Source organism: Apis laboriosa, unplaced genomic scaffold, assembly GCF_014066325.1.
Source record: "Apis laboriosa isolate Shangri-la unplaced genomic scaffold, ASM1406632v1 scaffold41_cov147, whole genome shotgun sequence".
In the NCBI taxonomy this organism is placed as follows: Eukaryota; Metazoa; Arthropoda; class Insecta; order Hymenoptera; family Apidae; genus Apis; species Apis laboriosa.
In genome coordinates, this window is record NW_025223220.1 from 1,163,724 (window position 1) to 1,190,592 (window position 26,869).

General features: G+C 23.7%; 4 protein-coding genes across 7 annotated transcripts in view; 2 read left to right on the top strand and 2 right to left on the bottom strand.

The window, feature by feature from the left end:
* The window catches only part of LOC122716020 (tachykinins), a 31,275-nt gene extending 26,625 nt beyond the window's left edge, over positions 1-4,650 (top strand). Inside the window, exons 2-7 of one of the 3 annotated variants that reach the window (XM_043938702.1) lie at positions 1,738-1,930; positions 2,094-2,282; positions 2,831-3,094; positions 3,348-3,567; positions 3,642-3,895; positions 3,980-4,650. In XM_043938702.1, the coding sequence (XP_043794637.1) occupies positions 1,739-1,930; positions 2,094-2,282; positions 2,831-3,094; positions 3,348-3,567; positions 3,642-3,802 (1,026 nt within the window). In that variant the 5' untranslated portion in view covers position 1,738 and the 3' untranslated portion in view covers positions 3,803-3,895; positions 3,980-4,650. Of the gene's footprint in view, positions 1-1,737; positions 1,931-2,093; positions 2,283-2,830; positions 3,095-3,347; positions 3,568-3,641; positions 3,896-3,950 lie in introns of all 3 variants that reach the window. The other 2 variants (XM_043938701.1, XM_043938700.1) reach the window with 2 other exon arrangements.
* Positions 4,651-6,140: 1,490 nt separating this feature from the next.
* Positions 6,141-20,994, top strand: LOC122716026 (COMM domain-containing protein 4). 2 transcript variants are annotated; one of them, XM_043938709.1, is made up of 9 exons: positions 6,141-6,224; positions 11,023-11,216; positions 19,384-19,431; positions 19,537-19,608; positions 19,699-19,764; positions 20,011-20,050; positions 20,194-20,394; positions 20,650-20,796; positions 20,860-20,994. In XM_043938709.1, exons 3-9 carry the CDS (start codon positions 19,429-19,431, stop codon positions 20,895-20,897), a joined length of 567 nt encoding a protein of 188 aa, XP_043794644.1. In that variant the 5' UTR covers positions 6,141-6,224; positions 11,023-11,216; positions 19,384-19,428; the 3' UTR covers positions 20,898-20,994. The 2 variants fall into 2 exon arrangements, with proteins under 2 accessions (XP_043794644.1, XP_043794643.1); XM_043938708.1 differs by lacking the exon at positions 11,023-11,216 and having other exon boundaries at positions 6,159-6,224.
* Positions 6,609-12,481, bottom strand: LOC122716024. Its single transcript, XM_043938707.1, has 6 exons — positions 12,457-12,481; positions 8,221-8,454; positions 7,954-8,003; positions 7,511-7,862; positions 6,917-7,112; positions 6,609-6,800 (listed from the first exon to the last, which is right to left on the bottom strand). Exons 1-6 carry the CDS (start codon positions 12,479-12,481, stop codon positions 6,713-6,715), a joined length of 945 nt encoding a protein of 314 aa, XP_043794642.1. The 3' UTR covers positions 6,609-6,712.
* Positions 20,995-25,724: 4,730 nt separating the features above from the next.
* Positions 25,725-26,869, bottom strand: part of LOC122716046 (microtubule-associated protein futsch) — a 31,085-nt gene continuing 29,940 nt past the window's right edge. Inside the window, exon 10 of the mRNA XM_043938744.1 lies at positions 25,725-26,793. Within this exon, the coding sequence (XP_043794679.1) occupies positions 26,624-26,793 (170 nt within the window). The 3' untranslated portion in view covers positions 25,725-26,623. The remainder of the gene's footprint in view (positions 26,794-26,869) is intronic.

The following is a 26,869-nucleotide window of genomic DNA, read 5'->3' on the forward strand; positions in this document are numbered from 1 at the left end:
ACGAAGATGGCCAATTCATTCGCGTCTCTATCCGTAATATACCAGTGTTTTAATTTCAATTAGAATACATTAGACGTTTAATATTACCTAAATTTGTTAAATTTTTTTAAAGTATTTATGGAAAGTATTTATTTTTGATATTTATAATTGTTACGTTTGATTGGCTATTCATAAATTTAAATTGAAAGTAAATCATCTATTTTTATTTTTACTTTCCCTATAATTTCTTTTTATAGCAATTTTTATAGCAATTATCTGAGATAATATTTATAATATTATAAGAAAGCATTTTTTATATTTGATTAAATTTGATACTTTCCATCTCTTTCAACGAAACAGCTTTCAATGAAACAAGAACCGGTGACCTGTTTTTAGATTTTTCATCTTTATAACTACTAAAAATACACAGGTGCTTTTAGCAAAATTAACGTTGACTTTTTATTCGGATAATAATTATATACACTTATTTATTTATTTTTATTATACTTTTTAATTCTAGCTATTTATGCAGAAACGGAGTGCGACATCGCCGAAGTAACGGTGTTTCATTATATATTTTCGTCTCGCTTCGACACAAATTTCAATCGCTTATAAGTTAATAAAGAGAGAATTTTATATTTATTTTGGTGTCTTAAATCGACTCTCTAAACGTAACCTACAAATATATATATTGATTTTTAGTTAAGGCTTATTTATTAAGTAATTGAAGTTTTCGTTAAGATGAAACAAGACAAAGATAAAGTGAGATGTCTTTGTCTTGATCACATCGTCGATTCTTCATTTGACGCAAATATAATATTTTTTTATTTGTTTTGACTTCTAAAATCGATTCTTTAAAAGTATCACGAAAATATTAACATCTTGTAGATTTATATAAATACAGATATATATAATGTATATATAATGTGTATAATGTGTTTATATGTAATGTATATAATGTATAATTTAATATGTAAATATATGTAGATATATATAAATACAATTATAAGTAAATTGTTTTAATATTAAATGGGCAAAAAATAATACAATATATCAGAATATGCATTAAAGATGATAAAATAATTTAAGGAGTTGGCTAATTATCCACATAAAAATTACGACAAGAAAGGAATTGCGTGATTTTCTTTTTCATTTAGTATTCATAAAACATCAGTTTAATAAGATTATAATTAAATGTAATACTTTCTTTAATGCACTTTTTATGTAAGAAGTGTTTTTCACATATAAAGTTTAGCAAAGTAAAAATAATTAATTGATTACGACACAGTATAAAAATGATATTTCTCATAGATATTTTGCTATAGTTTGTTGAATTTTGAACGAACAATATAATTCATTCAAATTCATTGCTGATATTAATACAAATAATAAAATATAATCACATTCCTGACACATAAGACAATTTATAAGAAATAAATATAATAAATATAGTGAGATTTATATATCGATAAATCAATCAATGACAAATCTAACAAACCTTCTATGCATTTATCTTATATACTTATCTTATATATATATCTTATTATACTATATTATATACTATATATATTATCTTATATTCTTTAAAATTATACTTTTTTATATTTAGAATAATAATACTTGTAATTAAAACAATAATTAACATATTGTGTGCCAACTATATTAAATTATCAAAACATACAAGGAAATATATAATCAATAATTTGAATAATTGTTAAAATAATAAACTAATATGATAAACAAATTGATCTTTTACAGAATGATCATCCATTCGACCTTTTTGTTAATGGTATTAATCACATTCGTAATTGCTGAAGAATCGCTGTCTGATAATGTTTTATCCGAGAAACGTGCCCCTATGGGATATCAAGAAATGCAAGGAAAAAAGAATTCTGCTTCTTTGAATTCTGAAAACTTTGGAATTTTCAAACGTGCACTCATGGGTTTTCAGGTAGAGTAACGAAAATTATACAATTTATATAAATACTTATTACTCATTCTACAAATATTACTTCTTCGAGAATTATTTAATTATTCTTCTGTTACGAATAATTGCTATTTCGATTATTCGAATGTTACGCGCAATTTAATATATCTTGCGTGTATATCTGTAGGGTGTGCGTGGAAAGAAAAACTCGATAATCAATGACGTCAAAAATGAACTTTTTCCTGAGGACATTAACAAGCGTGCACCGATGGGTTTTCAAGGCATGAGAGGGAAGAAGGCCTCGTTCGACGATGAATATTACAAACGTGCTCCGATGGGATTTCAAGGAATGAGAGGCAAAAAATCTCTTGAAGAGGTAAGCAAACTTTGAATTTCGAGATCAATCAAGAAATGAAAGGATTTTTGCATAAAGCAAAAAAAAAACATTTTTCTTCATAATATTTTTTTCAATAATTTTCAATAATTTTTCGCAAATAAAAGAAATAAATTTAAAAAAAAAAACTTTTAAAATTATAAAATGAAAAGAATTTTTTCAAAAAATTACATCACTGTTATTTGTTATTATTATCGCATTAGCAGTTTGTATTAGAAAATAGGATCTTCACAATAAATAAAAAGAAATAAATAAAAGAAATAAATTTAAAAAAAAAACTTTTAAAATTATAAAATGAAAAGAATTTTTTCAAAAAATTACATCACTGTTATTTGGTATTATCGCATTAGCAGTTTGCATTAGAAAATAGGATAGAATCTTCACAACGTTTGAAGAAGATTTTACTCTTATTTAAAAATATCATATAAAGTATTCAACCAAGTAAATGAATAGAAATATTTATTATTCGTATATATTATAATAAATTTTACGAATGTGCAATCACCTATATATATTTTCTATACGCGCAGATTTTAGATGAGATTAAAAAGAAGATTGCTACGAGATTCCAGGATTCAAGAAGCAAAGACGTGTACTTGATTGATTATCCGGAAGATTATGGAAAAAGAGTATTGTCAATGGATGGATATCAAAATATTCTCGATAAGAAGGACGAATTACTGAGAGAGTGGGAAAAAAGAGTTCCGATGGGATTTTATGGAACGAGGGATAAAAAAATTATTCTTGATGCGTTGGAAGAACTTGATAAACGAGATGTTATGGATTTTCAAATAGTGAGTAAATTATTTCACAAAAATAGATAAAATACCAATTCTTCGTGCTTCCATTTAAATGAACGAATGATATTCAAATTTTATGTTGTTTTATTTTATTCTTATTTTATTTTATTTCATTTAGTTATCTTCTACAAAATATTGATAAGTAGATGCTGCGTGTGTATACTCGTGTATGTATTCCGTTCCATATACTTTAATCGTGTTTATATTAAACACAGCAAATTTCAAAAGATTTAGGAAAATTTTGCAGGGTTTGCAACATAAGAAAGATACGTTCGACGATTACTTGGATTATGCGATTAATCCATTTGATTACGAGAAAAGGAGTACGGATTTTCAAGATATAGAAAGCGGTAGCGAATCCTTTAAACGAGCTCGTATGGGTTTTCATGGGATGAGAGGTAAAAGGGATGCGACGGGGATTTACGGATCAAATTCAAGCACTGTGGGAACGATTTTTGGTTATCAAGGTACTTACATAAATCTCGTTATTGTAAAAATGTTTATGATTAAATAAAATATGAACTATTGATATTTCAAACAGATGTAAGGAATCGAGGAAATAATTTTCCTGTATATTTAGTTGAAAAACGATCACCGTTCAGATATCTTGGAGTCCGAGGTAAAAAGAATCCACGATGGGAATTTCGAGGGAAATTTGTAGGAGTGAGAGGCAAAAAATCGTCGTTGCAAACTGTCTTCTAATTCATTTTAATAATAATAATAATAATAAAAAAAAAAAACATCGAAAGGAGTATGAATGAAGATTCGTGAATGTTATTAGGTATTATTAACTTGGTTAATATCTCTATTCCCATCCCCAAAACAAATTCAAAATAATATTTAGAGATAGATCTTTCTGTCGACATTTCTTTATTTCAGATACCTATATAATTAGAGGTGATACCATTTATGACAACAATGGCAACACAACAACAATAATTATTGCGTAGTTTTCTTGTTTAAACGTGTATTAAACTTTATGCTGCTTGGTAGATATAAGAATAGAAAATGTGATCCCTATCAGCGAGTTCCTTATTATTATTGCGAATTGCGAACATTATGAAAGATATTTTGATTTTATATACTTTCCCGAATTTTATTTTTAACAGAATATTTGTCAATCACGAACATATAACATATCTCTACTTAATATGTGTTAAAAAAAATATAAGACAAAACTTTTTTTATTAACTTATTTTTATCATTGTTGTTGTATAACATTTCTTTCTTTGTACAATATTTCATTTCCTTCTTTCTTTACACTCATGGAAGTACTATGTCAACTTATAAATTATTTAAAACATATAGACATATTCTTTTGTATAAATATATAAACATAAAGATAAAAATAGATAAAAATTATATTATTATATTTTTTTTAAATATTAAATAAATGATATATATATATATATCTTATTTAGCGTCATTATGATTAGCCATTTACAACGAGTATGTCGAGTACAATTTCGAAAGAAAATAGAATTTCATAAATAGCCAATGATTACTTTTGTTTATAAATAAATATAATAAATCGCAATAAAAACAAATAAAGTAAAATCGCAACTGTTAATATATTAATGCTTCAAAAATAAAAGAACATATTAAATTTATAATTAAATATATTTTACAAAGTTGCGATTATACAATACAGTATTTTTATACATTCCATACTTTATGCTATTAATATTTTTTGACATATTTCTTAATATTCGTTATACACATTATTTATTATATTTATTTGCAATTTATTTTAGTTTAGAAAATATATAATATGTCGTTTTTAATATTTATCTCTGATAAAGATTATCTATGTTTGTAATTTGTAAATGTGAAACGAGTCTCTGGCAAAATTTAAGAAAAAGAAATAAAAATATATAATTTATATATAAATATATAATTATATATAATTTATCTGTTTATTTTAAAGCGTACAATATTATAATTGCTACAATAATTATTCAAATTTTGAGTATTGATTAACATATCAAAGAATGATGAAAAAGATAGATATGTTATTTATTTTTCATCAAATAAAATTATATCTATGTATCTATGTATATATATAAAAATAAATGTATATAAATAAAAACCATAAATTGTATTAATAATTTATAATTAATAATTTTATCCATTCATTTTTTAAAATAGTAAAGAATTCCATATTGACAAATTATTGGAAAATCTTCATCGACCATTTCATATAGATTATATCAATTATATATATATATATTTATTATATATATATATTTATTATATATTATATATTATTTATTATATGTTATATACAAAATTATATTATTTAAAAATATTTTTTCCATTTTCACTAACTTTTTTTTATTAAATATCTACTTTTATTTTTTTATTTTGACTTAAGAATTAAATAATGAATTTATTTCTTAACGTAGAAAAGTAAATAATAGAAATAATAGAAATATATGTGAATGGAAGAATAGAATAGAAATAGATGAAATTAAATAAGTTTATTTTTTAACGTAGAAAGATAAACAGAAATATATATGATAATATGAACTACAAGTATTGAAAAATGCTTCTTTTTTATGCTTTATATGATTATGCTATATGATAAGATATTCTTAAGGATTTTTATATTAATAAATTTTTAGTGTTTTATTTTTTTATCTTTTCTTTTTCATTTTTTTTTTTTTTTACATTTTAATTCTTTTATTATTTCTTTTATATTAAATTAAATCAAAAATAAACGAAAATAAAAACAAAACAAGATTTTTATAAAAATTAATTGTCATTTATTAATATATGTCAAAAAATTAATTTTAAATGAGTTAATTTCAAACATATTTTAGGTTATATGAAATTATAATAAAAAATATTAAAATATTTGTTATATTAATATATTATTAATAAATACTATCTTTAATAATATTAATAAAAAATTATGCAAATCATCCATTTTAAGACATAAAGAATTTTGTTTAATTTAAAATTAATTAACAATCATACCATGACAGAATACAAGATTGTGCCTATACATTACATTTTTCTACAGTTGGCTAGCTTGCACTGTCCTCTCATACGCAATGTCGAAAGTAAAACATTTCTAACCTCGAACGTGGATGTCATTCGTAAATATAAATTTTCATTGTGGGTAAGTTATGTTAACATATGATAAATAAAACAAAGATAAATATACTTTTAATAAAAATATTTTATATATTATTTATACATATTAGTTTCAAATTATACAGAAGACAATAATAGAAAAAATAAATACATATATATTCGTAAGGAAATTTTGATTAACCATGTATTTATTTATTTTTATACATATTTATATATATATTTTACACATATATCTCACTTCACATATTTTGCATTCAAAAGTTGTTCGTTTTAAATAATAAAGAAATTTATTATATAATTTCAATCCCTTTCATGATAGATTAAGTGAACATATTCTAAATAAAATTTATATAAAATATAAAAAAACCAAATTTAAAAAATTTTTATCGTTTTAGATTTGTTCGATTATATAAAATAATGAGTTTCCAATTATTTATATTTACTCAAAAGAAAAAAATTTTTATTACTCTTTAAAAAATAGGCACTGTGAAGTATCCATTTCAAAAAATATTCTTATATTTCAAAATTTCTTTTTCCACCCCAAGGATTGAATTTTGTTTTTTTGCGTTGTTCGGCTTTTTTCTCGGGTGTTGATAATGGCCTACAATAATAAATAAAATTATATTTGATAAGAATTTAAAAAAAATGAATTAAGAATAGGAGTATAAATAATTTATCGAGATTAGAAAGTCTAAATTACAAACCAATTCTTCTTACCAATTCTTGGTAATTTCATCTTCTATCGTATACTTTCCTTCACTTATTCTATTAGATAGACGCAAAGGTATCGAATAAAGAAAAGGATTGCGTTTCCCGATTGAATTCTTATACACAGTAGATAACAAATTTTTCATTTGAACCGCAAGATTTTCTTCATCAATTTTTCCGCTATTTCTTTCTACAATAAATCCATCTTCAATAATAAAATTAAATATTAATATATTTAAATTACAAAATTTGTAATTAATTCCTTTAATTCAAAAATTTATTTTATATTTATCATTTGAATTTTTAATAAGAATAACCGATACATAATAAGATTTCATTTTGATTCAACTCGACTTGATTTGCATAATGTGATATTTTAAATATTATATTTTATTATATTATATTTTAAATATTGTATAAAATTGAATCATAATGATTACAATGAAATTTTGGATTTCAATACTGTATAATCAGTTAAAACAGTTATTTAGTATATAATAATATTAATATTAAATAATATATTATAATATTAAATAATATTATATAATAATAATATTATTTAAAATAAATTATTTGAATAAACTATCGTAGCCTGTAATTTACCTTTGATAATATCCAAGTTGCGTAAATTATTAGGATTTCTTGAGAATATTAAAAATAATTCTCGATTGTTTGATTTTTCTGTTCTTTTTCCACCCCAACTGTTAAATGGTATCCAATGAAATTTTTTGGTATTTGCTGTTTGTTTAAATTCATTCAAAGATACATCGTTCATAATTTTTGTTCGTTTAGTTTGTGAATCAATATCTAATTGAGCACATCTTTTTCCTCGTTTTCCACCCCATCTATCAAATACTCCGCGTCTACGATTAGAGACGTTCGGTTTATAATTCAATCTTTTATTTTCCCAATAATAAAGCCAAGGATTTTTTTCTTGTGAAACTTTTTTAAACCTCTTTGGATAAGAAAAAATTATTGTTGTTAGAAATTTAATAAAAATTTAAAACAGATAAATATAATTTAATTCTATTTGGTAAGCAACTTACTTTATCTTCTGTAGGTAAATCAAGCCACGTTTCTATAATTTCTCCATTTTCTGAAAAAATTTTTACATTTTTCAATAATTTATCTAAATTTACATACATCATATTATTTAATATTATGCACATATATAAATTCTGATAAATATTATAAATTAACATAATTAATATATATATATATATAATATAATATAAAAAAATAGAAAGGAAAAAAATAAGAAAATAAATTTTTTAAAGGATCGAAATTATAATAAAATAGGAGTTATATTTCACCTGTTAAAAAAATATTTGGATTAATTTCTTTTCCACTTCTCCTTTCTTTGAACGATTCCTTTTTCCATGTTTTCCATGTATCTTTCGAAAGTCTTCCGGTATGAATCTCAGTTGTTATATCGTTATTTTCATTTTCCAATCCCATTACATCTGCTACAGTAGAATCGTCATTATTTGTACTGGCAACAATCGCGCATATCAAAAAAGAAACCATAGAAAGAAGCAGCCACATATCTGTAAAATAAATTAGAATTGAAAAGTAAGTGTTTAAATAATTTATGTATATTTAAATATATATATTGAATTTATTTTACATTTATAACGATTTGTTTAAAAGTTATATGTATAAGTGCATAAATGTATATATAACAATGTATATAAAAGTATACAGCAATATATGCATGCACATATTTATAATATTTATAAAATTTTTTATAAAATATATCATATTATATAATCCAATACCTAATTTTAATACCCAATATCTAATTTTAATCATAAGTTCCATAGACAATTTCATGATTTGAATTAGATAATTTTTTTTAAAAGAATATCTATGTATAGCTAATATACACATAAGAATATACAATAAATCTAAAAAGATTCATGTATCAAATAAAAAATGAACATGTTTAAATTCAATTGAAAATATTTCACATTCAAATTCCATTTTTTTAGTTAAACTAAAAAAAATTGTATTTGTATAAAATTTCGTAATTTATTTGTAAATATTTGTTAAGTAAGAATTTTTCTTTAATTCTATTTTGCTATAATAACCTATAATATAGCACTCATCCATATGCATTTTAATTTGGATTTGATTATTACAAATATGCATAGCTATGTTAAAAAATAAGTTATAAAATATATTGTTTTCATGTAATAAATCGATATATTTAACTATTTATTAAGATACTAATAATAATCACATATTCTTAATTTTATTCGTATAATGAATTCATCAAATGATTGTGTTTCTTTTTTAAAATTATTGTATATATATATGAAATATATTTCTATGAATTTTATTGGAAAATTAAATTGTTTTTCATAAGAAATCGAAAGAAAAGAAAAGCGGAAAAAGGAAAAAGAAATAGTAACATATAGAAAAATAACATAAATACTAAGTACTATATTATGTGTAATATGAGAATGTAAATCTTTTATGGAGGAGTACAATTTATACAAATTGGCTAAGAATAATCTGCTAATTGTTTCCTCTTATGTTACTATGTATTTGTAGATAGATTATATGTGTTGTTCTATCTAACTTGACCATCTTATCTCTCTTATTTTTTTTATGGTAGAACTGTCGAAGGAAAATATTGTTTAATTCAAAAAGAAATATTATAACAATCAAAAAATACAATAATAGCTTAATAATATTAACAATATGTATAATTATAAAAATTAAAATTATATGGAATCATTAAGAAATTATAAATATTATATTTTTTTCATTGTATTCTTCTTTGTAATAAATAAAAGTTTAAATTATTTCTTTTGTATCTAATTTATATTAAACCAATTTAATATTCCTATAAATTTCATATTTATACTATAGCAGAAATTTATATCTCAAAAAGTACAATATTTTTAAAAAATTTCATATTGTTGAGTCTGATTAAAAACTTTTTATCAAAAATAGTAACGCTTCATAGGTAAAAAATTAAAAAAAATTGGATATATAATATAAATAAAATAATGAAATATTATGTTATGTTCAAAATGTAAACAAAAATTTATTTTAATAAATTCAAAAATTAAAATGCTATCTTGCAACTTCAATATATATCAAAATTTTTAAGGACCTTATATAAAAAATCATCTTCTACTTCACATATAAGGAAAACTAATTTTCAATTTTTCTCTCATGATTCAGTAATATATTATTATTGTTTATTATTATATTATTATTTGAATATTAATTGATATTAATGAATTCATTTTTTATAATCTTTCATCTAATACATTATTTATTAAAATAAATTATACATATGAATAAATTTTTTTTTTTAATTTATTACAATTAGTCCTAAAAATTCATTACAAATTTGGTAATTGTAAGAAATTTATTTTTATATAAAATATTAATATACAATGATATCATTATTTTTGTAAAATATTAGAACAAAAAAAAATTAAAATAATTTTAATATATAATGAGATGAAACCACATAAATCTGTTTTGAGTACCTTAAAAGATACCTTAAAAATAATCATTATTTTCGACGAAGTTCTAATTGTGTAATTGAATTATTTCTCAAAACAAACAAAAAAAAAAAAGAAAAAAAATAATCGAAGTCTTTTATTAGAGAAATTTATAGAAATTATTTTATTGACTAAGCAATAATCTTATTATAAGTATTAGATGAAAAGTTTCTATAACAATGAATCGTAATGCAGATATTCAATGATCAATATGTGAACCAAATTTCGTCTATTTTCTTTCTTAAAAGCGATTAAATTATTAATTTATGACAAGGTTTATTTCACAACGTCGATATATAAGAGAGTATGCATGTACGTATTTACTAATATTAAATAAAATTTTAAATAATATTTAAAAAGAGAGATAAAGAATTATTCATTAATCATTCATGATAAGTTTAATCTATTGATGATTCGTGTCCATCTTCCCTTCTTCAGAAAAGTAGAAAAATGGCGCTTTCTATATCTCTTTAAGGAAAAAAAAAAAACTTCGCCTACACAATATTTCTTCAATCGTTTCATGGTTCACAATTATATTTCATATATTTTGTTTCACCCTATATGCACGTATAATGATTAATTTGTTCATAGTGGGAGAATCGGACTTAATTAGAGTGGGAGTCATGCAACTCTTCGAGGAAAAATAGAGGTGCTAGTTAACCGAATGGCTCGCGGAGGGGAAGAAATTGGCCAGGCCTGATTTATGGAAATGAATTGAAATTGAAAGACAATATTTTGAGCACTTATTAAAAATAAATCTTCTCTTCATTAATCTTTTTATCATAGTAGGTATTTCATTATTTATATCACGTAAAAATTTTTTATGAATTTTTATATTCAAAATCACATGAAGGTCATGATACATAAATTCATTTTGGCTTATTGAATTCATTTTGACTTCAGATATATAATTATGAAATATATATATATATATAGTCCTTCTTAAAAAAAAATATCGATAATATTGAAATCTCAAAAAAATTTGTTGGACATCAATAGATTAATCCTTCTGTATCACTTAACATTTACAATAAACATGAAATCGATATTTTCATTAAATTTTGAGAAAACAATTTCTAATATTTTATTTGGCATATCCTATAAAATAAATTTTAATACAGAATATAATTATATAAAATTTTTTTTTATATTATTTCGATTATATTTTTAAATAATTATAAATATATTATATATTAAATAATTACAAAAATAATTTTAAATAAAGTTTCATATTTGTTATATTTAAACCATAAAAGATGGAAGAAATATTTAATAAAAAAATATATTATATACGTATATATATATATAGTCGAATAATGTATATATATATATGTACTAAAAGGCGGAAGTAAAAATGCATTTTCGTCAGCATGCATGTTAAAATTGCAAGTTAACGAACGCTTTCAAACCTCTCATCGAAGTACTTTTTTTTTCACAAACCATATTTATGTTTGATATCTTATTGAAAAAGATTTTTTCTCTCAAAATATTTATTTTTAAATTCGAATTGTTTCTCAGCAAATCTTTCTACGAGACACATCAAAATTTCAATTATTGCTAAGATATTTTCTTTTCAATTTAATTTAATTTTTACATTTATTTACTTATTCTTTTGTATGTAATACAATTCTTATTAATTTTATTTTATAAAATTATAATCTAAATATTTTTTTATTCATATTACATGATTAATGGTAATTAATATAAATATATTTTTTTTATTATAGCGCATAATATGCAACAATATATATATACAATATATAATATATACAAATTAATAATAAGTTTTATAAAAATTGTTTCATTATCATTTTCGATGTTTTAAGTACTAATTTTTCAAAATTTTTTTAATAAATTTTTTAATAAATTTATTTAAATAAAAATATTTTTCAATCACTATCGTTTAATTAAGTATATTATGGGCTTTTTGTTTATCTCATTGTTAAAGCTTATATTATTACATTGTTAAAAACAATCAATGAATTCATTTCATTCACAAAATATATGTTAATTAATTTTGTTTACCTTTTATATAGATACCGTATTTCATTGTTTTGGCTAAGTTTCCGATGCAAAAACTAATTTTTCACTAAAAAGAATGATGAAATTCGAAAAATCGAGACACTACCGTTTTATTTTGTTTTATGTAAATATATTATATGATACGCGCGACACTTACTAACTCCGGAAAAATAAGATGTACAATGACTGGTAACGATACGCACCGCTCTTCTTATACCCACCACGTGGTTCAGCAGCGCACTCTCCGATTGCTTCGAAAGAACAACCCCCGATTTTTAACTATCATTCTCACTCTTATTCCTAACTTTGCATTTCCTTAATTTCTTAATATTTTTATCTCTATTTTTAATTGTATCAATGAATATATATTTTTAAAATAAAAAAAGATTTATATATCTATATTTCATTATTTATGTATCAATATTTCGCTCGAATTGGTTTTAATTAATAAAATAAATTTCAACTATAATTCAACTATAATTTTTGTTGCGAATAATTTATTTTTAATTTCGATTATCTATACTACGTAAGATAAGAGTGTTTTAAAATAATAATTATCATAAACAATTTGGATTATTTTTCGATTTATAATATAGTAAAATCTTTATAATCTTTTGTTAGTTGAAATAATAAAGAGATGAAAATATTTATGTATAATGTTTATTTGTTAGTAACATAACTAAAAAAAAAATATAATTTTTTAATTAATGATAAAAATTTTTTTAATTATTAATATAGAAATTTTTTTGTTTTTTTTATTGATAGAATTTTATAAATAAGCTTTCAAATGCTGAACTTTTAATTTAGAATTTTAATGCGATAATCTTATTCTAATATTCAGATTTGTAATTTCAGTTTTTTTTATCATATCATTGCAACATTGAATATATGAGAATTTTCATATAATAAAATAAAAAATATTTAATCTTTAGTTTCATATACAATGTTTATTTTTAATATATATAAAATAAAATAATATATTATTAATATAAATTATATAAATTTTATATTAATATTAATTTAGAATTAGTATTTATTTGCTAAATATTTCATTTCAACAGATTAAAATTATTAAAAAAAAAAAATTAACAAAAATTATGTAATTAACAAAAAAGAGGATATCATATTATGCAAACAATTTTTTTCATCAAACATGGAAGAGATTTCAAAGTTAATTTCACTTTTTTAAATAGAATCGTAAAATTTTTAATATAATTGATTTATCTAGACATTTCCTATTAAAAATTACCTATCCATACATACCTATCCATATTGAAAAATCATTGATTTAAAAGATAAAATTTGAATTTACATAAATAAAAATCTTTCAGAAACGAAATATTCAATATAACTTGATATATATTCATTACAAACACAAAAATTATTTCCAATTATCAATTTTGACAAATTTGAACAATCTTTATAATATATTATAAGAATGTATAAGAAAATTAGAATGTATAGAACATTGAAATTTAAAATTGGAATCTCAATATTTGAAAATCACTTATAAAATGTATTAGTAAATAGTCAAAGACAGTTTTATTTTAAATTAATAATTAACAAACTGCAATTTTTTTAATTATGTTGTTATTGCAACGAATGTGGTGTATTTAATAAAATAAAAAAAGATCAGTATTGTTCAATTTGTGAAAATATAAAAAATTTTTTATCTCTTTTCGATAGGATCGATTAAATATTCGATTCGATGGAAAGATGGAACACTGTTAAATTGTTCTCTTTTGTTTTATTTAAAATATCATGACATTTTAAGAATACAATGACAAAGTGAATAAATGAGAAGGGATAGAGGTAGCATATGTGCGTATCGGTTAAAAATGCGTTACTTTGTGCTCTCAAAAATTATGTCATAAATTCTTACCCAGAATAATATGTAAATGGTTTAAATTTGATGCTAAATAGATAAATGTGAAAATGGCAAAAATAACAAAAATCATCTTTTTAATTCTAATCTTATTAATTATATTAATTGTTAATTATATTGGTATCCATCATTTTCGATGAAGTGCGATAATTGGTAGTTGAAGAAAAACACATTATCAAAGTTTTTAATAAATTTATTCGAATTACAAGAATTTTTGCGATATTAGTAATAATAATTCAATGTAATTATAATATAGCAATGTAATTCAATGTAAAATATTACATTTTAACATAAACAAAATGATTTGCATCTTAATAAAATGCAAAAGAATTAGAAGAAGAAACGTATAAAATTAGACGTTACCTTTTGTAATAGAAATAGTATTGTTTAAAGGAAAATAATTTGCTTAAAATCATAATTAAACGAAGAAAACGTTGAGCTATTAAATTCTGTCAGTAGATTTATTCGATCGTTATGTTTCTTCAGAACATTTAACATTTTTTTGTACGTAGGTGTACGTAGGTAATACTTCTTTGATAATTTTCTCGATATACGTTGGAAAGATCATAATTTTATCGATATCTTGAAAATAATCAAAAATAAATTTAGAAAACTTTAAAACACTTAAAAAATAATATTTTTTTTTTCAAATCCCTTTAAAATTATTTTTCTATCTTTATTTTTTTTTCATTATTTTTTTGAAATTATTTGCTATTCTTCGACTTACTAACAATATTTGTTAACGGTATTATATAAAATATTAACAGTATTTTTTAATATTTTGATTTCGTGAAATAAAAAGAATCAATTTTTATGATTGCAATACTTCGCATAATCATTATTGATCTCAATTCATCTTAATTTCTAATGTAAAATAGTTTTTCTATTTTCCAATTTATTTGGCTACGATAAATTTCTCGAAATATATATTATTTCTTTTCAATTTAATGTTTCGTATTGCAAATTGTCTCTTTCTTGTGTCAAATATGCCATATAAGTGCATCTTAATTTATAACAAATCTATATCTTAATCTGGAATCTTTTAATCGTTGGATTTAAAATAATATTTGAATTTAAATGAATATTTTAAATAATTATCTGATAATTATGTCAATGATGTCTGTTTGAACAAATTGATTATTTCTTGTAACGAAAGCTTATATGACACTTCGAAAACATTTTCCACGTTTTCATTAATATTATATAACATTTTCCAAAATTCATATTTTCATGATAATTCATATATTCATAAAATTCATATTTTCTTCAGTTTTATTCGCTTAAAAAGCTTAAATATGAAGGAAACAAAAATTATGTTTTATATCATTGTGAAATAAAAAAAAGTAAAATAGAAAGTGAAACTGTATCCTCTTGGGAGGATATACATGCAAAGATTTTTTTTCTTTCATTTTCTTTTTTTTTCTTTTTCATTTCAATCAGTATAATAATGAGTCGGATAAACTTTGAAAGTTTGCTTATTAAAATAAAAAAAAAAAGAAATAATATCATAATACATTTATGAAGAAACAAGAAAAAAAATGAAAAGTTGCAATAAGTCTGCAAACATTTAACTTTACTAATTGTTTAGAATATTTAATTTTTATAATGCAGTAAATTTGTGAAAGATTACTTATAAAAATATTCTTCATCTTTGATTCGTCAATATTGTGAAAATTAATTTAATAAATAATCCTTTTATTTTTAAAAAATATATATATATTCAATAAATTTATATTAAATAAATCACAATTATATATAATATATATTAGGAAGGGGAAGGGGAGAAAAAAAGAGAAAGAGAGAGAGAGAGAGAGAGAGAAATAGAGAGAACTAATACATATTTATGAGATATCTTTGGAAAGTCCATTCTAAAAGTTAAAAAAAAAACCCAAAAGTTATGCAAAAACATCGATTGAGATTTATTTATCAAATTATAAGCAATTAAAATTTGTTTTTATCATTAAATGAAGCGAGATGAAAAAAGAGACAGATATATAATGAAGAGCTGTCTTCTTTGATAATTGTAAAATTCACTAAAACTGTTTTATCATTGTCTTGTTGCACATTCATTGTATTTTTAATTCTTTTCTCAATTATTTTTAACTTAATAGATAAATCTTAACTAACATTTTTGTACATCAAGTTTTATATATTTTGTGTTTATTTGTTTTTAGTCTGCGAAAAAGAATTGATCTTCTAAAAGTGTTCTATAAATATATTAACATATATATATAAAGAATTTATAGAAAAAAAAAGAATATCAATTTTAATGAATTTTGAATTTAACATTTTTCTACTTATATTTTTTATCACTTATGTCATTGCAAATTAAAATTTTTTTTGTGTTTTACATCTACGAAATTGAAGTGTAGGACGAAAAATATAGGATTTCAAAGAAAAATAGTGGAAGAAAGATGTTTCAATCCTCATCGATAGTGTTTGACGGTTATCATTTACGTTGAAGACAATATTTTTAGTAACACAAAAAACACTTTAGTTAAAATGAATTTTTGTTTTCTAAAAAATATTAAAAATTAATTTTCATTCCTTTTTCATACTTTCAAACACTTGTGATATGTATATATAACATATAACTTTCACTCAAAAACGATTAATTGGTTAGAGTCGAAATGTGCAGCAAAAATTTTTACAAATATATTATTTAACTATTTGCAAGAATTTTTGATGAATATCGAATTAATAATTATATGCACTTTAATAATTATGGCACTTTATAATCTCTTGATTAAAATTCCAAAAAATCTAAATGAAAATATCCATTTGAGAATCCATTTGAGAATAAAAAGCATATAACCAATAATATTGACAATTTTATAATGATATTTTCAATTTGTTTCAATCTTCTCGAAACTGTACACTATTAATAATATTTATTGTCAATACTTATCGATGTTGACAATATCATTGATTGCGTGCGAACTTTTAATTCTTATAATAAATAACCAATGTTTTCGATATAATTGAATTTTTAATTTGAGTAATTTTCTAATAATAAAATTCTAAACTTAAAATAAATCAAAATAAAAAAATATTAATTATATAAATATTAATATTAATGTTAAATATTAATTGTTTTAATTCAGTTTATAACAATAGAATTTTGAAAAAAAAATTTATTTTAACGATTAAATATCTTTTTATTAATATTATTGATTTAGATATAATAATTAAATAACTGATTGATATTAAATGATGATTTTTTATTTTCTATACATTATAAATTTTTCATTTTTATGAATTATCAATTTTTATTATTAAATCTTAGTAATTTCTCTTTTTTTAATCGAGATTTCTTACTGATCGAGTCTAACTTAATATCTAACAAAAAAATTTAAGCAATTAATATTGTATGATTTTTCCCTATTTTATATAGTTAAATGGATATTGCATTCACTATAACTTTTAAATACATAATTTTCACAATAATTTTATTTCTCAAAGTAGTATTCACCATGTAAGAAATTTTACACTCAAATATATTCACACTCTAAGAATTTTGTTCAAAAAATAAATTTGAACCTTTTACACTATATGCAAGATTTCGCGTTAAACAGACATATCTATTATAACAACAACTACAGTAGATATTTCGACATAACACTACGAGTCGAACGTGAGGAATGAATTCCAAAAGACTGTTTCTTCGGTATATATGGTGTTCCACAATATATCCTACAAGTGATTTCGTTATGATCGAGAGATTAGAAAAATTGTATAGGGAATTTACTTTACCATAAATACAACTCATGTCAATTTGCCGGGCTAACCTCAACGCAAACATTTTATCAGTGTACAATGTTGTTTTCTTTTCTCTCTTCCGCGTTCTCGTTCATTGCTCGAAAACTTCCTGTCATCAGGGGAAATGTATTTCACGAGCTCGCTATAAATGAAAATATCTCGTAACTTCTCATAAACCTGTTGCTTCATATTTTAACGTTTTATCGAACGATTTATGTGCTAGGAATGTGTACGATGCTTATATTGGCTTGAAGTAAAACTTGTCGATTATAAAAATATATCGATGTTAGAATATATCATTCATTTGTCGTATCGACAAGATATTATAGAATTGCTATGCAATACGTGAAATAGTCGAATCATTAAAAATTTTTAATTCGTGTATTACTATTTTATTAAACTTTGTATATTACCTTTTATATCTTTTTTAACAGGAAATCATAGTCAAGAGTTATTATTTCTTGCATAACATTTAAAGAAATGCAAATTCAGAAAGGGTTGAATATATCCACGTTATTTCTGCATGATGAAAGATATATGTATAGTCGTAAAAACGTTATGATGTGCAAAAGAATATATATTCGTGTTTAATACGATAATACGTTATGTAACCGAGTCACATAAGAATAAAAGTTGAAAATACAATTGTACTTAATATTTGTTTCGATAATATCTGGACTAAATATTAAAAAGTAAAAAATTAATTTTTTTTTGTTTACTTACTTGCTTAAGAAATAGAATGCTTAATAATGAATAAATTTAATTAAGTATTATAAGTTTTTTTCTAAAGCAATTCATTTATATAATGAAAGTAACAAAAAAATATATATATCAAGTATAACTATGTTATTTGTTACAATGATATTTCGACTAAATAATAAAAAATAGAAAATTAAGAAATAGAGTTTTTATAATGAATAAATTTAAGTAATTTACAATCTTTTTCATAAAATAATTCATTTACATAATGGAAATAAAAAAATAAATAAATAAAATAAGATAAAAATTTTATAAAATTTGAATAATTATTTAATTGAGAATTTGTTTTATTTTTTAATCTTAAGAGTGATTATTAATTTATATTTATATTGTTTTTAAATCTGTTACCATTCCTTTGTCTATATTTATTACAAATATTTTTATTCCCATTTTTATCTCTGTTAATAATTATTCACAAGTTTCAGTATTCATTTTATTTATTTAATTATTTTCACATTGAAGTCTTATTATCTTGATTTTCTCTGTTTTAACCAATATTAATTAGTATTTAAATTTTTGTTTTTCAGATCAACAATTCGTATAATCTCTATTTAAAAAAAAAACTATAAAACATGGTAAGATGATTCTTTCTTAAGTTATACAGTAACAGAAAATTTTTTTCTTGAAAATTCACGTGTAATCTGTTTAAAAAAAATGATCTTTCTTTTGTTTTTTTGCAGAAATTTAGATTTTTAGGTGATGGCGATTGTCCTGACTGGTTGCTAGCCGAAATCAACACATTGTCACGTATGGTATGCTTTATTTTAATTTTTTTTACATTGTAAAAAATAAAATAATTTTATAATATAAATTAAATAATCTTATATAATTATTTTTCACAGACATCCATTAAAATTAAGATATTAGGACAAACGGTTGCAAAGTATCTTACGGAAGGAGAACTCGATGTAAGTATTAATTTATAATTGTTCTAAATTAATTATATTTTTTTGGAAAAAAGTATGGCCTTTTTTTATTATAGAAATATATATACATATTATAGAAATTAAGAATTAAAATTATTTGGCAAGAATAAATAAAAAAGTTTTGAAGAAATCCTAAATAAAATAATATATATTAAATTAATGTGATATTATAAAAAACAATTTATAGATTATGTTTTAATTTTTTAATTTTTAATTTTTTTTTTTAAGGAAGAAAAAATAAAAAAAATTACTCAAGATGCCAAGATTGGTAAGTAGAAATTAATTGTATTAAACATTAAATACCACTTTATTATTTTTATATTTCACAAAAATATAAATAATAATATCTTAATCGTAATGATTTCTGTTCTTTCACGTTTTTATATATTGTACTGTCTCTCTTTTATGAAGAATTGAACGATGCAAAGGCTATGGTAGCAGCTCTTGAATTAATCTTTACATCGTCTGCTCGATATGGCGTTTCTGCCGCTGATTTAAGCAGTGAATTACAGCAACTAGGACTCCCTCGTGAGCATAGCGCTGCAATTGCCAGATTACATACGGATTATTGTCCTCAAATTACTGCTACGCTTTCTTCCCAATCCTTGAGAGGTAATCAATGAACGAAATAATTGTTACAATTTAAAAGTTACAATTTTTCCAACAAAACATACTATAATATTATCAAGAATATATTATTAAGAAAATAATGTACAATTATTGAAGTTTTTTTAAATTTCATCTATTGATATTTTTTTCTATTCTAATTTTAGTTTAATTTAATTGTATTCTAATTTTAAATTTTTCAATATCATAATTTTATTGCATACTGTACGTAGTAATATTATAATGCATGCATTTTTACAGTGAGTAGATTATCATCGATTGAAGTTTTGTCCTGTGATAATTCGTCACCTTTCTCCACGGTATCTCTTAAATTAAAGAAATTGGATGGAAATGTGGAAGATTCTATTATTAATATTTCAAAAAAAGATGTACATGTTCTATTAACAGGTGAGAATTAAAATTTAAAAAAAAAATGTTAATTATAATTAATCATTCGTTTGTTTTTTATAGAATTACGAAGAGCCAAATCATTGATGGAAAACCTTTGAATAAATAATGTTCTATGTATTAAACACAATTTTTATTAAAAATAATAAAGTATACTGTTCTTATTACAAATAATAAAGTAATGCTAAAAAAAAAAAATAAAATATATTTTCTTTGTGTATTTTATTTTATATCCTTTATTATCGCGTTTTTGATAAAAACAAATATTATAAATCAACGATACGATAAGTATTATAATTGTTTATATAGAAAGCATACGTCTTATTAAATGTAAATATCCCTTTCATAAAACATATTGACGCACAATGAAAAAATAAAATTTCTGAAATTTAAGAAAATAAGAAATATTATATAGCATAAGTACGAGGAAAGTATTGTTAAGGTATAATGTATATTTATTATATTATCATTTTTGTCATATAGCGTAACATTGTTATTTCTATAGTAATAATAATAATAATAATAATAATAATAATAATAATCATCATCATCATCATAATCATAATCATAATCATAATCATAATCATAATAATAGTAATCATAGCACCATGAACACTCCACAGTAAGTTTTTTTTTTTTTTTTTTTTTAATTCGTTATTCGAAAAACACGACGCGCTGATGCGCTTCAAGGGGTGAGAACCGCGATTTATATAATAAATACAATTGTGAAAAACTGTACTCGTCTTAACGTCTGCAACGCAGTCTCATAACGGCAGAAGATCGACTGTGAAGAAGAATGACTAGATGATCTTTTAATATTAGGAAATTGTTTTTCTGACTAGAACATTAGCGTATCCGATATTTCGCGTCGAGTAAACAAACTCTGGTACTATTACCGATTGCTTTTACTTTCAAACATTTTTATCACTTCATTATCAACTCGTTTGATATTTAACAGTTTTTTTCTTTTTTTTTTTTTTTCGCATGGCTCGAATGACGATAATCTTTTCGACTCGGTCAAATTGGAAGAATTCGTGTCAAAATTTGAACGAGAGCACTTACCCCGATACGCTCGAGTGTCGGATACGTGTTACAAGTCGTGTAAAACGACGCCTTTTAAGTTGATATCTAAATAAAACCGTATCACCGTTCTCACACCCGTTTTAGCATCGCGATTTAGGGGTTCGTACAGGTGTTGAGGTTCGCACTTCGTTATCTTCGCATACCCTTTTTTTCCTTCCCATATATAGATTTCTTTCTATATTTTTTTTTTTTTCTCTCCTTTGTCTTTCCATTCATATATTTTATATATATATATGTATATATATATATATCTTTGTATATATGTTATGTATACGCGTGCACATGTGTGCACGTGGTTTAAGTGTGTATGTGTATATCTGTTTGTCTTCTTTTCGGTGTGTATGTGTTTATATATATTTTTATATATATATACCTTTTTTTTTTTTTTTATCATCTTTATATTTTAATCTAAACTGTCTTAATGAAAGCTCGTTCTTAACTTTTATATTCACCGTTGTTTTTTAATTTAAATTCTTTTTCTTGATCATCAATTTGTTAATACAAGTTGTGTCTAAATTGTTCACTTTATTTGTTACCAATGTTAATGGCTGTGTTTGTTTACTCATCCCGTTCGTTTCGTTACATTCAATTTCATAATTTTAATATCCTACCTAAACAGCTGGTCGTTATTAATTGTCAATAAATAATACATAAATACATAGGTACATATGATTTCTCGCTATCGCGTCTTTTTTTTTCTTTTTTTTTTCTTTTTTTTTTTTTTTTTTTTTTTTTTTTTTACTTTCCTCTCATCACAAGCAACAAAATTATCATTCACGATCGATGGTAACAATGACGATACGATCATGCTAATGATGGTAAAAATAACAATGCAACAACAACAGCAACAACAACAATAACGATAAAAACAACGACAATAATGGGGATGATGACTGTAACGATGCAATAGTGATAGTTATCAATTTAGCAATAATAATAACAATATATATATATATATTATACATACATATATATATATTATACATAATTACGACGATGATGGCAATAATCATAACGGTATCATAATAACGATAATAATAATAATAATAATAACATTACTCATATTAATAATAATAATATTAATAATAATAAGAATGATAATGATGATAATGATAATAATGTTGATAATGTGACAATAGCAGAGAGCAGCGGCAGTAGTAGCAGTAATGGTGATGATGCCAATAACAATGATAAGTAATATTAATAATAGCAGTAATAATGATGATGGTGATAATAATAACGATAAAAACCACAATACATAACAAACATATTATTTTCATTTAGATCAAACTTTTGCTCCATAAAACAAATCTTATTGATTTTGCTTTGTGTTAAACTTAAATCTAAAAATCCGGTTTAGTGTGTTATCATAACATAATGAAAGTGAAGAAAAAGTGAAAAAGTAAGAAAAAAAAATTAATAAATAAATAAATAAATATGCGAAAATATACACACGAAGGAACAAACAAGCGAGTATCTTGTGAAAAAAATTGTAATAAACGAGTAGTAAAAACTTACACACTAACTACAGCATTTATTGGACCCGGAGTTTAAGTCAATCACAATTAGTAGAATGTATACTTTTTCTTCGTGTTTTTATTTGGTTCTTTTTGCTGAACCTGGTGAACGATCGTGAGATATTGTTTTCGTATACGATATTAGAATCGATCGATTTATATAGGCCATTCATTATGCTCAAACATTCCTCTGTACCTTCATACTTTGATTGTTCGACATATTTCGATAACGAATCGTTGATTAAATTTTTTTTTTTTTTCAAGTTCTCCGTGGTCCCTTGGATTCCACGAATCCAAGTAATATAAAATCGAATGTGATACTGATTTTTTTTTTTTTTGTAGGTCGATCAAAATCGCATTCGTTCAATTGGTATACCATACGTATGCATGAACATTGTTATACATATACATGTATAATAAATATATGTATATATGTATATATATATATATATATATATATATACGTGTAAAATAAATCTTTCCACTATGTCACTTAATGCATCTTCCTCTTTATCACCGAAACAACTAAAAACACAATGTTTATCTGAGCATGTATCCTCATGATTTATAAAGCTAGGTTTATTATTAGGTGAAAATTGTTTCTTTGATTAGATGAGTATTTTAAATTATATAGTAGGACTATATATAAGAAATGTTGCGAACATGTTCATTTCTCGTACTTACATGATGCAGAATTTTATTTCGTCTGCCTGGAAGATATCATTGGCGAATTATTTTTTCGATTTCGAAAATTCATAATCATTCCCATAAAAATTATTATCATTGCCATCATCATCACCATTATCATCATTATCATCATTATAATCATCATCGTTGTCGTCGTCGCTGTCGTTGTCGTCGTTATCGTCACCGTTATAGTCACCATTACCGTCGCCATTATCTTTATTACTATCACGATAATCAGCGCCATACCGTCATCAATAGTCGTCATTGTTGGCATTGGTGTTGACGTTAACGTTCCATCCACGTTGTCATCACCATTGTCACAGTCAACTATCATCATGATTGCGCCATTATTATCATGATGATCATTGCATTGTTCTCAGCATCGTTATCGCGATTACCATTTTAATCATTACACGTTTACACAATATCATCCAGTTACCGAGCAATTGTAACGCCATAGTGATATTCTCGAGCGAAACTCGAGAGTTTCTCGTTGTTCCAACGCAAATAAGTACAAAATGGATCTCGACTCAATTGCCATCGACATTTTTAATCCGAACGCTTCCTTTTTACAGTCTTTGCTTTCTTTTCTTTTCTTTTCTTTTTCTTTTTTTTTTTTTTTTTTTTTTATACGCGAAGCAGATAGCGATCGAACACTAGTTTCTCCTCAATATGAAATATCGGAATCATCGCGTTTTCTAATGAAGAAAGAAAGAAAGAAAGAAAGAAAAAAAAAAAAAAAAAGAAACGAACAAATTCATGGAATTCGAAATATCTCTAGCACAATCTCATCATCGGTACGACACCGTAATTATCGTTTGGTCTAGTTTTTAAAATGGTGCATGATCTGGGAAGTGGTATTTCGTTTGTTTTGAAATGAAAACATTCTGTTACGTATATTGTTATATATATCTACTAAAAAATATCTATAAACGGATTTATCATGGGAATGAACAACTCTATTTTTAAATCGTCCCGCCTCGATCCGAAAAGGGGACATTAAAATAAAAAACAGAGGTGTCCATTCCAATACGATTATCGAACGTGGACAATTGTTGTCCATTGGATGGATGTTGTACGATATTTTTTACTTTTTATCGCCATCTTAATTTAGCTTCCAATTTTCTACCTTTTTTTTTTCTCTTTTTTTTTTTTTTTTCTCTCTGTCGAGGAAGAAAACATTATTTTAGATCGCTTTGTTTCTTCGTTTATTCACCTATTACCGTTACTAGTAACGGATTTGAGAGGCATTAGGAATGAAACATCGACAATATTGGACATTTTTTTTCTACATAATACTTGTTGTTGTTGTTGTTGTTGTTGTTGTTGTTGTTATTGTTATTGTTGTTATTTGATCCAACCTTTTTTCTACCTTTACGTATAGAAACACAACACAGATAGATTTCTATCTATAGTACTTTCCAGGTGTACCATATAATCGTTTATCTCTGTTACTTACACGAGTAAACATTTACGACGAGAAGATTGATTTTTAAATTCCACAACAACGAAGAATCGTGTTATGCATACGAATCGTTCAAGCTCGAATTGATCTCCTGGTTTGTCGGAAATTTAACATCATAAAAAAATGTACAAAGAGTATCATTTCTCATTAACTTTGTCCACCTGTTTTATATCTTGTCCATTATGCGTATAATATTACCATGTCGTATGACTCTAATAACCTTTTGTACGTCTTGTCCGTATTATTGCTAGGCTGTGTTGCGTTGTTCCTGTTTGTCTTCATTTCTTTTTCTTCTTTTTTTTTTTCTTTTTTTTTTTTCTACACATTTTATTTAATTGTTTTCAATCGAGTCGAATATCGGTGTATAAAAAGATAATAGTTTACGGTGCAAAGAAGAGCTTCGGTATAAGCATTCTCTACGCAGTTTTCTAATGGATTTCTAAGCTTAGTTTGAAAAACTAAGAACAGGCCAAATCTGTTTATCGTACGTATCAGCAAAGGTCGCATGAACGAGTATCAAGGGAGGTGATCAATGTCATTTTAATATAACTGTCATTGCACATCTTTATCGAATAAGAAGAACGAAAGGAAGATTGATAGAGAAGAACGAATAGAAAAAAAAAAAAAAATAACAGATAAGAGTAGGAGCAATTGTACGCGTCCTCGTCATCGTCCTCGTCCTTGTCGTCTCCGTCGTCTTCGTTGTTGTTGTTGCTTTTGATATTTTGTTGTTGTTGTTGTTGTTGTCACATGGATGTTGTCATATTATATAACGTAGTAGAGTTAGTCTCGTGTTAACGTATCTCTCGATCCAATTAACCTGTGCATTAAAAAACAAGGAACAACTGCATATCGATTCGTATGGGATGATTAGGCACGAAATTCGGATCGTAAAACAACGACCACGTCAATGTCGTTCGATGTAGCCTCTCCTTAAGTTTTCTAAAGTTTCATGAACCGCTAATAGGCACGGTAAGGAATTCGCGAAACGGCAAGTCCAGAAACGAAGCGATAAAATACACTCTCTGAACACCGCTCAGAACTCAACTATTACGGCTGAGCAGGCTGCCAATCCCTAGAATTCAAGTCTATAGGCACTGCAACTAGTCTCGTGGTCCTGCAGATTAATCGTGCATCGGGATGCCGAGGGTGAAAGGTCAATGTGATTCGCGGCCAGGGCTTCCTCGTTGTCCGCAACCCAATAGCCCAATGTGTCGGTGTCGTAAGTCGGTATCATAGTCACCTCTGAGAAACAAGATCATCAAGATCGTGAATCCAATTACAATCTAAATACTAATATATAATCCTAACTTTTTCGTCG